Source organism: Anabrus simplex, chromosome 7 (genome assembly GCF_040414725.1).
Source record: "Anabrus simplex isolate iqAnaSimp1 chromosome 7, ASM4041472v1, whole genome shotgun sequence".
NCBI lineage: Eukaryota > Metazoa > Arthropoda > Insecta > Orthoptera > Tettigoniidae > Anabrus > Anabrus simplex.
In genome coordinates, this window is record NC_090271.1 from 180,389,473 (window position 1) to 180,404,786 (window position 15,314).

General features: G+C 38.5%; 1 protein-coding gene across 3 annotated transcripts in view; it reads left to right on the plus strand.

Annotated features, from left to right (window-relative positions):
* Window positions 1–15,314, plus strand: part of LOC136877023 (PITH domain-containing protein GA19395) — a 53,629-nt gene that overhangs the window by 14,140 nt on the left and 24,175 nt on the right. For all 3 annotated transcript variants that reach the window (XM_067150822.2, XM_067150823.2, XM_067150821.2), the window contains exon 3: window positions 13,021–13,098. In XM_067150822.2, the coding sequence (XP_067006923.2) occupies window positions 13,021–13,098 (78 nt within the window). The remainder of the gene's footprint in view (window positions 1–13,020; window positions 13,099–15,314) is intronic.

Sequence of the window (15,314 nt, forward strand, 5' to 3'; positions counted from 1 at the left end):
TTTTAGATTTCCTTATGGAAATGTGATGAGGGAGAAATTAGTTTAATTGTTGAGCGTACAAACTACACCATGGTAAGATAATGAAGCTAATGGAGGAAGTATTTACAAGATATATTGCACCCGTTATGCAGATATTTATGATAAATGAATCAATAAATGAATAAATAAATAACGTATTATGAAACATAATCAGCCCGCCTGGTGGCCATGATCGTTAAGGCGCTGAAGTCTAAAACGGTCTAACACCGAGGTTAGCCGGTTCGAGTCCCGTTGGTCGAAAAAATTTTCACCATCAGAATGTTGGCCGGCAGGGTAGGGGAGGTGGTGGTATACAATTTCTAATCACTAGATTGCGTGCCAAAAGCCTGGATTAAATTCCAAACCTCTCCGCAGTGCTCATATGGAGTGAGGGCATATGACGCTGTTGATGGTGATTCGTCCGTCGGATGGGACGTTAAGCCTTGAGCAGACCCCTTGGTGCTATTCGACAGGAGTAGGCTATGTGCCGGCACCGGGTTTTACCCTCTCCCTACTATCATATATCACGTCATTCATTTCATCTCCCATTAACTCCTCTGATGAGGTTGACGTCAGGAAGGGCATCCGGTCATAAAAAAACCGCCACGACAAATTCATCTCACCTCATACCCGACCCCGTAGGGAAACGGGACAAGGGTTGGACAAACAACATTATGAAACATAATCGGGAAATTGAAAGGAAGTTGCGAGGAGGGGGGGGGGGGGTAGGTTGTAGACATCACGTAATGGAAATGGAAAACAATAAGTGGCACAGTCAACAGATGAGAATAATAAACCAGAGTTAAAATGGCACACTAGTTGGAAAAGGTTCGCCATCCCTGGTCTAGGCTATAAATAATTTTATACACAATGGATGGTAGCTTCGGGGAAGTTGCCTAAAATTTAATTTTTAAATACCTAAGTTATTGAAAAGTATTACTGTACATAACCAAAAGTTATAGAGAATACAGTTTCTGGTCATTTGTTTTATACAGTTTTACGTACTGACTATGATAACAGAATTTATGAATTTAGACTTTTCGTTGCCCAGTCCATATCAAACCAAGCATTGCTAGGAAATATTGTTTAATGATGTTAACTGGCAATGGTTTTTGTCATTTTTGTCTTAAGGTGTAAAACCGCGTGATCCATATCGACAAGAAAATTGTGAAGATGATTATTAAAAATTGCAAAAAAAAAAAATGGTAAAGGAACGATTGCTTGAAGAATAAGATGAGGAATTCATGAAAGAAGGAAGAACTCCCATTTCATTAGATGCGCTAGTATCACAGAGTTGAAAGAAAGCTAATTGTAAAGGCTTACAATATTGAAAGCTCATAAAACTGATCAACAGTAACATTACATTGACCATTGTTGTGATATATTTTGTCTCTGCTGCCACTCATCTCTGATAGATGGGATTACTGCTGCATCCCAAGTAAAACAACACACCTGAATATTGGCGGAAAGCAGCTATGGAGGTAGATAACTTTGCACGTGCTTTATGATTGTTCTGTCAATGGTGGGTACTTACAGCTAGGTACAGCAAGGAAAATTGTAAAGGTGACTATCAAAATGAGAAAAGATTGTTAAGGAACATAATGAAAGGAGGAAGGAGGACTCCCTTTACATTGGATGCTGTAGTATCACAGTCAAAAGAAAACTAGATGTGAAGGCCTCCAATATCAGAACCCGATACTTGGCTTTCTTTTATACTGGAAGGAAGAGTACAAATCAAGATCAGGAATAATACAGAACAATATTAAATTGCAAAGGGGCACGGAGAACAAGGAAGTTAGGACATCACCACAAGCTGCTGACAGGGAGATGCATGCCCACTTATGCGCCTCAAAATCTGAGGAGCAGCATGAGGGGTAGACAGAAAATATAATCGTGCACATGCTAAGTAATTATCCTGTCAACGACGGTTACTTCAGCTGGTGTAAACTGTGAACAACGAAGGTGAGAGATTGTTGCCTTATGTATTCCCTGTACCTATTTTAAACCAAGAACTCATTCTAACATTAATTCTCTCTGCAGCCTATTACTTCCAATAATCTACTCTTAAAACCATAATCCGTTAGAATGGCCAACATCTTTACTGTCAGTACCTACTCTTTTATATGCCTTCCCTAGATATATAAAATAAGAATAAATTGACAAAAGGGTCCACCTTTTCAATACAATAAATCAAGTAAATGATATTACATAAGTCTTGGGACCAGTTTCAGCCTCTTAGTGGCCATCTTTAGCCAAATAAAAATTAAACAGATTATGTGGTAACTAAAACATATGTATAACAAAGACAATGTTGCAGGAATAATTATAACATCAAACGGCATAGCCCTAGTGTAGGCACTCCACTCACTCCGCTTGGTGTACATAGAAGCTCGGCGGCCGGTGTTGCTCTTTTATTTTTAGTTTGGGGGATCGTCGATAGGAGTGACCTTTACGATCTGCCAGAGATCTGCGAACTGTTGCCAACTGTTAAGGAAATGTCCAGCGGACTGTTGTTGTGAAATTTGTGTAGGTTACAACGACTAAATTACATTTTTCTTGCCGTGAGGACAGTATGCGCCGCGGCCATAGTTAAGTCTTTTGAAGGGAGTGTGGCCCCCAAAGCGGGCCACTGTTCTCATGACAGAGCTTGGCCTGGATTTCGAAAGATAGGTTACAGCTACTAAATTACATATTTTTCTTGTAGTGTTTTTATTCTGCACGGGTTGGTAACAGAACCAGCCAGTCAGGAATTATGGGAATGACATCATGTCGGCCAGTGGCCGTGCTCGTAGCTGGCCGGCTAATGGTTGATGGCGCATGAAAACTTTCGTTGTAATATAAAAGTAAACATACCTTTTTGGGCGGGCTGGTGGGTCCCTGACATTGGTAACGAACACATCTCTCTTCTAAAAGGAATTTAAGGTATAATTCATATATATATTTCTTTGCAAAATTGTGTGTTATATACTGGAGTGTCTACACTAGGGTGCTACTCGTTAAACTACTTATAAATTTTGTTATACATATAACTACATATAAATTTTGTTATTATACTTAGCATGTACACGATTATATTTTCTGTCTACCCTTCATGTTGTTTCCCATATTCTGTTTGTTCCGTATTCAGTTGTGAAGTACAAATTACTTTGTTTCTCATCTGTAAATATGTATATCTGATATTGTCTGTATAGGCCATACACTAAATTATAATAAACATAACTGTCTTCCTCTCTGAGTATTTTTCAGTTACTTCACTCGTACTGAAAATCTGGTCCTGACAGAGCCCCTCTGTGTTGTGAAACCACACTGGTTTTCATTCAACTTACTCTCAACCACTGATCACATCCTCATTTTCAGAATGCCAGTGAACACCTTGTCTGGTATACTGATCAATGAAATACCTAGATAGTTGTCATAATACTTCCTTTTCACTTGCTTATGGATAGGTGCAACTACTGCGTTCGTCTTATCAGACGGTATGTTCTAACATTCCATGCTAATTTCATTACTCTGTGAAACCACTTCAGGTCTAATTTAATCTACTCCTGCTGCTTTTTTTTTTATTTTTTTTTTACGTCGCACCGACACAGATAGGTCTTATGGCGACGATGGGACAGGGAAGGGCTAGGAGTGGGAAGGAAGCGGCCGTGGCCTTAATTAAGGTACAGCCCCAGCATTTGCCTGGTGTGAAAATGGGAAACCACGGAAAACCATTTTCAGGGCTGCCAACAGTGGGGTTCGAACCTACTATCTCCTGAATACTGGATACTGGCCGCACTTAAGCGACTGCAGCTATCGAGCTCGGTACTCCTGCTGCTTTATGAAAGGTGGACCGTTTTAAGTTTTCCTATCATCCAGTATAAGTTATAAGTGTAATCTCACTGCCATCATTGTTCTCCTTATGAACTTAGTTGTTCGCAACTTCCACAGAAAGATTAATTATTAGGTTCAGATGATTTTCAAAATATTCTTTCCATCTATCCAGTGATTCTGTGGGATCTACTATGAGTTCACCTGATTTACCCAAAACACTATTCAATTCCTTTTTTCCTCCCTTTCTAAAATTTTTCATTACTGTCGAGAAAGGTTTCCATGCAGCTTGATCAAGCCTTTCCAGATTATTACCAAAATCTTCCGATGACTATTTAGTTCGACAATGGTCTGTTTCTTTCATCTACATACAATTCCCTATCTGCATCAAATCTTGCTTGGAGCCATTCTTGATATTCCTTCTTTTAAGGTTTACAAGCTGTCCTGATTTCATTACTCCACCAAGATCTTAAATTTTTCCCTTTATATATAGTTGATCCTAGGCACTCCTTTGCCATTTCTACTACAGTATCCCTATATGCCACCCATTCTTCTTATACAGCCTGAACCTGCTTACTGTCTGTTGTTTGGAACTTTACACTAACCGCATCCATGTACACAAGAGCCTCATTTATCCAGCCCTCATTAATCCGGATCGAAAATAATAAAAATTTATGTTTACTTGTACAGTACTACTTTTACGGGGTTGATTCTTCTTGAATGCCTTTTCTGCCAAGGATAGTTAAAGACAGGAATTGGAAGTAAGTCGGCTGCGGTCTATTAAAGGTACTGTCCCGGCATTCACCTGGAATTGAGAATGGTAAACCGTGGACTCTTCTGAGTTCCTTGACACATTTGCACGCATTCCAGGATGCTCGGACGTAGATGTGAACGACGTAAATGACTGGTTGAAAACGGACTCATTCAGGCTACGGCATGATGACAGATGAATAAATTATTGTGGTTGAAAAATGACTAATTCAGACTACGACATAATGACAGATGAATAAATTATTGCCTCTTGTTCAATGGCAGGTAATGAGGAGAGTGATGGTGAATTTGAGAATGAAACCGGCACTCCATCAGATGAAACAATGACTCACGGAGAGGCAACAATGAAGCTGGACAAACTGATGGCCTGTTTAGAATCCCAGGCTGAAACCACACCGGCAGAACTGATGTTAGTAAAACGTCTTTGTGATCGTGCTGCGCGCAAATGTTATGCAAATGTAAAACAGAAAGGCTCACACATTATTTTAGTGCATAAAAGAGTCGTAAATGTAGGAAAATTGTTTTTATATTTTTTGTACAATTGAAAAAAAGGTATTACTGTACAACTTATGTTAATATATTGTATAACATATACTGTATTTGATATTTTAGCTTTTCCGGATTATCCGGATTTTCAATAATCCGGATCGGTTCTGGTCCCACTTAATCCGGATAAACAAGTTTCTTGTGTATTTGTCTAATTTCCTCGTCCTGCAGATTCTATACCCTTATTCATCCCAGACAGATTTCACTTTCTCTGTCCAAGGCCTAGAGATACTTAGCTTACTGAGATCAGATGGTGGTCTGCATCATTGAAAAACGTGTGATATCTGCACATGCCAGTCATAAAAGTAAAAGTTTTTTGTTTGTTTTGGTTTTGTTTATTTAAACTGGCTGGAATCTACATGGCAGATAGATAATCAAATCTTTGCTGTTGCTATAAGAGGAAATTTACTTGCCTTGCTTCCCTGATCAGTGTTCATATTGTCATTCCTGCAAGTGTAATTTTGTGTGTATGTGTGTGTGTGTGTGTGTTTTCAGTAGGTCTTTGTGGATGGGACTTACTGACTGCATTTAGGTCAATAGTAGCATGTGAGGAGCCTCCGTGGCTCAGACGGCAGCGCGTCGGCCTCTCACCGCTGGATACCGTGGTTCAAATCCCGGTCACTCCATGTGAGATTTGTGCTGGACAAAGTGGAGGCGGGACAGGTTTTTCTCCGGGTACTCCAGTTTTCCCTGTCATCTTTCATTCCAGCAACATTCTCCATTCTCATTTCATAGCATCTATCAGTCATTAATATATCACTTTGGGAGTGGCGACCCCATCGTACTAACAGCCTATATCTGCTTCATTCATTACATCCCTGACCCAGTCAATGACTGGAAAACAGGTTGTAGGTTTTTGATTTTTCAGTAGCATGTGAATACTAATCTGTGAATGCACTAATAGTGATGTTATCTCCCATATTGCTTCAAAATTAGCTGCCATTTTGTTGTGATCATTTGTGATGATTTGTAGGGATAAAAGGGGGTAGGTGGCAGTGTAGTAAGCATTGGGCTTTTCTACTCTCTTGTTACGATACATCACTCATTGAAGTTAAGCCCATGGGGGATTGTACCACCAATTCACATGGAGTATTTCAGCATGAACAATTCAGTGGAGTAAAAGCACATGGGCAATTCATCAGAGGTTACGATACAGTAGTGAATAATATTAACAGGGCCTATAAAATGATGGGGCAAGAGGGATGGGGATCAAAGGGCTGGCATTTAAAATGTGAAGGTGAGAGATACCATGAAGCAGAGAGGAGGAAAATTGAACCAAGATATTGTGAGTAATCAAACCTTGGTGCATTAGCAGTATTCCCGTTACAGCATACAATAAACCAACAACCAGCCAACTAGGATAAAATTATATACAATTCAACACTCTTGTCTGTTTGTCAGGTCGTCTGCCCGAAGACTGGTCGGATTGTCAGATAGCACAACGAAAGGTTATGCAGTCATAAGGAAAACAGAAAAACCGATGGCAGCACTAAAATGAGGTGTACTTGGCAGAATGTGGAGTGAGGAGAATCTAAGAAAGGGAGGAAAAAAGGAAATTAATAATGTTTTGGGTAAATCTGGTGAACTCATAATAGATCCCAGGGAATCACTGGACAGGTGGAAGAAATATTTTGAAAATCTTTTCAATGTAAAAAGAAATCTTTTTGGTGACATCACAAACAACTGAACTCATGGGGAGGAGGACAATTATGGTTAAATTATGCATGAGGAAGTGGAAAGGATGGTAAATAAACTACATTGTTATTAAGCTACAAGAATAGATGGGATTAGACCTGAAATGTTGAAATACAGTGGGAAAGTAGGGATGAAATGTTTTCATAGAGTGACAATTGTTCGGTCTCGTGTTCAAGTTGATTACTCAAGTCACATGAGGCCTAGCTCTTCCCACAGTACTCAAAAATTTACTTCATTATTATCATTAAGTGCAAAGGGATGTCCAACAGAATGTACATTTCTTAACTGATTTATTTACTAATCTAATTACACTGTACAAAATATATACACATAGGACGCTGTGGTCCATGTCATAGCACACTGCCACGACCAACCTCAACACATCTACCCACGCTAGTTCAAGTCTCGTAACTGCCTGACGCCGATGAGCAGTGTCACCTAGCCTCCCCTTCCATGGAGGATATAGCTGTCTGATAAGTGCTGCCCTCTGAGAGACAAACATATACATGGTGTTCAACAATAATATTACCATGAAATGATTGCAAGTTAATCTTCTAATTGGACAAAAGCAGTAATTGCACCGAGAGCAAGTTGGATGAAAAACAGTGTGGTTTCAGGCCACATAGAGGCTGTGAGGATCAGTTTTTCACTATGTGCCAGGTGATTGAAAAATGCTATGAGGTGAATAGACAGTTATATTGATGTATCGTAGTTCTAGAGAAGGCATATTACAGTACCGAGAAAAGATATTCGCTGTATTGGGGGACAATGGCATTAAGTGTAGATTATTAAAAGCAATCAAAGGCATTTATTTTGACAATTAGACTGCGGTGAAAATTGAAGGTTGAATGAGTTCTTGCTTCAAGGCACTTACAGGGGTTGGACAAGGCTGTAATCTTTCATCTTTGTTGTTCATAATTTACAAGGATTATCTAGTGAAAGCTATAAAGTGGCAGGGAGGGATTCATTTGGGTGGAAATGTAGTAAGCAATTTAGTGTATGCTGATGACTTGGTGTTAATAGCAGACTGCTGAAAGCCTGCAGTCCAGTGTCTTGGAACCTGAGAATACGTGCAATGAGTATGATAATGAAAATAAGCCTTTCCAAGACCAAAGTGATGTCAGTAGGTAAGAAACCTAAGAAAATTGAATGTCAGGTTGAGAATACAGATCTGGAATAGATACTTTCAAGTACAGTATTAAGGATGTGTATTCTTGCAGGATAGTAGTATTGTGAGTTTGAATCAAGGTGCAGCAAAGCATGCAGCGAGTTCGCAGATGCGCTCAGCAGTATTCTGTAAGAAGGAAGTCAATTCCCGGATGAAACTCTTTACACTGGTGTGTTTTCAGACCAACTTTAGCCAGGCTGAGTGGCTCAGACAGTTGAGGCACTGGCCTTCTGACCTCAGCTTGACAGGTTCGATCCTGGCTCTGTCCAGTGGTATTTAAAGGTGCTCAAATAAGTCAGCCTCGCGTTGGTGGATTTACTGGCATGTAAGTGAACTCTTTCGGGACAGAATTCCGGCACCTCAGCATCTCCAAAGCTGTAAAAGTAGATAGTGGGACGTACATTAAATATTATTATTATTATTATTATTCAGACCAACTTTGGTTTATGGGAGTGAAAGCTGGGTGGTCTCAGGATATCTTATTCATAAAATAGAAGCAACAGACATGAAATTAGCGAGAATGATCACAGTACAAAGTGGTTGGAACAGTGGCAGGAGGGTGCTCAGAATGGAGATTAAGCTAAGTTAGGAATTAAATTGATTGATAAAACTGTTCACATTGACTGGCTTCGGTTGTGGGGTCATGTGAAGAAAATGGTGTAGTATAGGTTACCTAGGAGAATAATGATCTTGGTCATGGCAAGTAAGAATAGTAGAGGGAGACAGGCGATGATGGTTAGACTCGGTTTCCAATGATTTTAAGATACTAGGTATAGAACTAAATGAGCCCTCAGAGCTAGTTACAAATAGTGGATTGTGGCAGTGTTTAGTAAATTCACAGAAGCTTGCAGACTGAACACTGAAAGGCATTATAATGTATGTATTATATTTGATTGTATTTGGAATAAACTTTCAATGATTTAGGTCGTGAAAATTCAATGTTTTTTAAATTGGCCCACAATGAGCCATTTGCGTGCACTCGACATTTGCAATGGCGGTAGTGCCAGACATGTAGCTTAAATCCTTTCCAACAGAACAAATATGACTTACGCCACCATAGGTCAACTGGTAAGAGCATCTGACACAAAATTGAAAGGTTTTGGGTTTGGATTCCACTGGGGTCTGGTTGGCCGTTTTTATTCTGTATTTAACGTTTCTTCAGTGCATACTGTATATACCGAACACGACCTAGTACATTGAAAATTTGTTTAGAGTACAATGCTCAAGTGACGCTAATTTCATTATGGTCCTTATTGACAATTATCACTATTAACAAAGATCATACACCAATTCAATACTGTAAATTATATATTATTTTAATCATTACATATTAGGAACTAGTTTCAACCCTTCCACGGATTGTACTCATTACATGTTGTTATTATGATTATTATTTATTTATTTATTTATTTATTTATTTATTTATTTATTTATTTATTTATTTATTTATTTATTTATTTATTTATTTATTTATTTACTAGTTTCGACCCTTCCACTGGGTCATTGTCAGCCAAAAAGTGATGCCTGCCTGGCCATCGGATGATTAACAGAGTCGCCACAGTAAAAACCAAACATGAATACCGAAACCCCCCAACATTCCAAGAGGTGGAAATAGCAGTCAAGGAGATGAAAAACAACAAGGCATGCAAAGAAGAAATGTGGAAATATGCCAGTGACAGAGTTCGAATCTCCCTACACATGGCTCTATCGAAAATATGGACAACAGAACATTTTCCCGAACACTGGACAACTATCATCCACCCACTTCACAAATAAAAGGAGCTAAGAGCAATCCAGATAACTACATAGTTATATATCTTTTTTATACTGTACATACAAAATATTTGCTAGAATCCTGTATGGCAGAATTAAAGAACAATTAGAGCAAGAATTAAGTGAATACCAAGGAGGCTTCAGACCTTGGAGAAGCTGTGCAGAACAAATCATCACATTAACAATTAGGTAGGCATATGCAGAGATGCCAACTGTTATGATTCAATCATAATAATTATGAATTACCCATCATAATTACGCCTTTACGAATCACACACCACAAATTACGATTTTTTGTTGATTTTTTAATCTAAGTGTATGAGGTGTTCAAAAGGATACACAAGGAATGCCATTACAGCTTGAATTCTCAGAATATTATTTTTGGATTTTTCAGTAATCATTTACACTTCTTTCCTGTTCCTCGTTTAAGAACATTTTGAGTTTTTATGCACCGAACGCAGTGTGTGCTTCCAGTATAGGAAAAATAGGCACCTGTGAAGTGATGTATCATGCGGAGTTGTTGTCTTGGTTCATCACATGATCAGACTTCCATGCAAGTATGCAAGTTCTTTTGTCTTTGTTTTGGCGGCAAAGTGGGGACAAACTCCGTTTCATTCTGAATACTGTATACGTGACTGTTGAAGATGTATTTCTTGTGATTTTGGTTGCCAAATTTACATATATTGCTCTTCTAGGATATATGCTAATCATGTGTTATGAAATGCGAAAGATTTGAAATAATGAAGCAATTTCTTGTGCATGAAAATACGTGTGATAACGTTACATTGACTAGAAATGCTAGTAATAAACCAAAATAGTTTAAAAATTTAGGGAGGAATACTTGAAAGAATGGCCCTGTTTACTGCGTTCCTCAATCTCATTGAGACATGTTGTGTAGTGTGTGTAGCCGCGATGTCTCAGATGCGCACCATGAGGAAGAACAAGACTGAATTCCGTGCTAATATGAACACCGAACTGTTGAGAGTTCTGTTAGTACAGAGGATTCACATGATATCAAAAGAAAAAGCATGTCACCACCAGTGTACGTTTACCAAACATGAACTACAAGCTGCTAAGGGAGCAACTACAGTACTCAACAAAAGAAATGATCCTTCAACCTCCACTCATATTTGTACTCTGCAGATCACCTGTAACTTTAGCAGGTAAGAATCCTACACTCTTTATATGCCAGTCTTTGAATATGTTACATCTGGTTGAATTGTATGTTGTTCACTGATTTTTAAGTTAGTAAGATCTCGGAAAAAGAAACCCTATGGCCGTTGTCGCCCCCCCCCCCCCCCCCCCCCCCGGCAGCCCTAATGGCTGCGTTGTTACGAATTGCCTTTCTTGAAAGTTGGCATCTCTGCATATGACAGAAAACAAAACAAACCTCTCACAATAACGTTTGTAGACTTTAGAAAGCATATGACTGTATTCATAGACCTTCGATATTGAAAATATTAAGAAATTTTGGGCGGCACCCTAAACTAATCAAACTGATTGAACTCATCTTAACCAACACTCAATCAAAAGTGAAGTTCAGAGGGGAATTTTCTAAGCCATTGCTCATAAAAACTGGTTTAAGACAGGGGGATTGTTTGTCACCTTTGATATTGAACTGTGCTTTAGAATATATAATGAGAGAATGGTATAAGGATAACCCTAAAAACATCAAAATTGGAAAATCAAAAGACAGCATAACCTTAAATTGTCTGGGATTTGCTGATGACCTTGCTCTCCTATCTAATAAATGTTAAGGAAACTCAACAACAAATTAAATCACTACAGGAAATAGCACAAAAAATTGGCCTCAGTATTTCCTTTGAGAAAATAGAAATCATGTTAACTGACCCACCACTTGCAAAGAAAATCGAAGTAGGAGAACAGGAAATAAAAATTGTAGACAAATTTAAATACTTACGGTGAAATATAACATACAGCCTTAACGAACAGCAAACGTGGTATAATGGAATAAACAAATTAACCAAAGACCTCTCAATAGGCACAAAGTTAAAGCATTGTAAAACAGTCATACAACCAGAAATAACATACGTTAGTGAAACCCTTTTCAAAACAACTAACACTGCAGCAATAGACAGGATACTCAAAATAGAAAGAAGAATCAGAACACTTATAAACAAAAAATATCAATAAAATGGAGATTGGAGGCCGGTTTCTAATGAAACAGTCTACAAAGAAGTAGAATTGGTAATGAGCACTATCAGAAAAAAAAAAAAAATCTCATTTTTTGGTCACCTAACCAGAACAGCTGAAAATAGAATCAGCAGGATAACAGAAAAATTGTGGGACAGTAAAAGTAATATTAAGTGGATTACAGAAATCAAAGAAGATACGAAGGAACTGCAAATCACAGTAGAGGATTTAAAAAACAAGACCCACAGGATCAAGACACTAAAGAATATAGATACTACAGACCAAGATCAACAGACAAACCATAGGAAAAGTTATTTCAGACAAGGAGAGAAAATCAAGATCCGAGAGAATGAAGTACTGGGCTGAGTGAAAATCGAAAAATATATTGTTTAATTGACTAAAGTGGTCCATTGAAGGCCATAAAATGCAAAATAAAAATATAATGGGGGATGCGGGGTGATATTAATTGTACATCATACCGTAATAAATCCAAATTGTGCATTTGGAACTGACAAAGGAGTAATATTGAGTTACCCACAGTTTCATATTACAAATACTAGCTAAAAGGTTTTATTGTTTTGGAGATATGCAGAATGTACAAAAATTGTAAACATAAAAACAGGAAATACATTCAGGCAAAAACTAGAAATAAGGGAACTCGGTTTGATGGCTAAGATAGCTATAGTGAAACCTAATAAATAATATTGTGTTTGAAGGAAACTTTGTCCAAAAGTTGAACAAAGGCATAAGGCTCCTTTGGGAAAGAAATGAAATCAGTTTGATGTTGTGTTGAGAACTTCTATCAGTACTCTATGAGAGTTAACTTCCACAAGAAGTTCTTACACAACTGAACAACCATCACGGTACTTGGCTGTAGACCAAAATCTTCATTCCAGTCGACAGTCTAAAGCAAGGAATCTCAATTATAGAAGGTTTTTGGGTTTGTTTGAACATGCCCAAGTTTAACTATTTTAAAGTGAAAAGGGATTTAAGTTCATACCCAGTTCTGCCTGCAAATAATTTCATTGGTGCTATATACAGTTTATTAAAATATATTACTCTATAAGGTATTCATTTATTTTCAGATTTACTGGCAATATTAAGCTGAAAGGTGTGGTAGTTATTGGTGGTGAGGGTGGTGCTCATCCGTCAAGGATGAAGTTGTAAGTATTACACTATTTCTGTATTACTGAAGCAGCATTTATACAGGATGTAGCAGTAAGCTACAGCCAGATTTCCAGGACACATTCCTCATACATATAAGAAGTTTGGATTCAGTATTAAGCCGCATAATGTGGTTAAGTGTAAGAGAGGGCCAAGAGCCCTAACTTCGCCACAAATAAATAAATAAATAAGAATATGCTATGTGGAGATGGGTTGAAAATGCTTTATTACTCTGCATAGTACTGTACATCAATCATGGGAAACACATAGGAACAGAATGTTCGAGCATACCACATGAAACTCTTTCTTACATGAAATGTTCAAAGTGCCGTCAGTTAGCAATAATACATGCATTGATGCAAACGGAGGGCATGTTAAACATTTCATAGAGAAAGAGTTTCATGTGGTATACTGGTATGTTCTGTTCGTGTGTGTTTCCCATGTTTAATGTACTGTGTAGAGTTGTAGAAAATGAGTTCTGACATGGAAAAAAGCATTTCTTGAACTGATGTTCATATAACATATTTTCTTCTACGTTGGGCTGTATCTTACTGTTACACCCTGGATTATCACAGAAAAATAAACTGTTGTAAAAATTATAGAATTTACATCTATGATCCAAGGTATGGTTTTGAAAACATTGAACTTTTCGACTTTAGAACATAACTTTGAGATTTGACTGTTCACATTGGAGAAATGATGCCAATTTCTTGATAACACATTACTTGTCATGATTAGCCCAATTCCTGGGGGCTTCATAATGCTGGGGCACTCTCTGTAGGGGTCTCAAATATGGAGGGTCCAAGCTCAGTGAAGACACACCCAGCCCCTGAGCCATTGGAATTGACTAATTAAGGTTAACACATCAATGGCATCTACAGTGGAGAAGGTGGACTTTACTACTGTGGAGATGGCAGAAGGGCAGCCTAGTACTCAGACTTTGATGTGGATATTATTACAAGATATTAGAATCATTCCGTATTGACGGTTTTCACTTTACAATGGCGAAAAATGAAAGTATCCTCCTATTCAATTGAATAGGAGGATACTTTCGTTTTTCGCCATTGTAAAGTTTGATGTGGATACACGTAAAAGTATCTGCATTCCAATATATGGAAGTCTGCCAATACAGCTAGGCAAGCCTGTTTGTCCAGTAGAATATTTGCCTATAAGGGGATCACTCAGAGAAGAAACGGACATCTGGCCTGGCCAGCTAGTTGTAAACTTTGGCCAGTCGGTGAGTGTTGACTGTGCCTATGAATATTATAATCAATACTAGGACATTCCCCGTAACTGATATGCATCATACTTGCTTGAACAATGTGAGAAGTGATCAAGGGCTACCTGCTCAAGGACGGGGCAGGCCAAAGAAGCAAGTTCAGCACTTACAAGTAGCATCTATCAAAATCTGTATGCTGAGAAGATAAAGCTGAGAACTTGCTGCTGTTTTGAAGAGCTGCTGTATTGACACTGCCTTTGTGCAGGATCAGAGGTTATGGAGATTGGCGACGGTGATAAGATTTTCTACCCTGGACAGAGTTCAAATAAGAACATCTTAGCATTAACTGTAGCTGAAAATCTGAGCGTGTTGTTGAGGTAAATCACATAAGTTATCAGTTGCTCTCCATAAAAGTTAGCTCCAGCAATGTCCGGCACCATGGCTAAATTGTTAGCTTGCTGGCCTTTGGTTCAAGGGGTCCCGGGTTCGATTCTTGGTTGAGTCAGTGATTTTAACCTTAATTAGTTAATTCCAATGGCTCAGGGGCTGGGTGTGTCTTCATCATTACAATCATAGTAAGGACCTCATCCTCACAGACGTGTAGGTCGCCTGTACGGCATCAACTCGAAAGTTATGCACCAGGCCTCTTCAGAGACTTCGTGGAAGAAGAAAAGCTCCAACAGCACTACCGTCTGTGCTATCTCATGCTATGTGTCTGTCAGGCTGTCCAGAGAATAAGAAAGAGCAATTTTAGGAGACCGTTGATACGTATCCTGGATATCACTATGTTAGGATTGTCTAGAGGGAAGGCTCATAAAGTGTTTTTATTCACTGGCCCTGTAGCTTGTTAACTATGGCCATTTACAAACCTTGCAGAATAGTTACAGCAAGGAGTTTCGTCGTCTGCCAATTGCAAGTGCCAGACCTGCCCTTTAATCAGTTCCTCCAATCACAAAGGCGGAAATCCAACTTGCCATTGATTGCTAAGATGAAAAT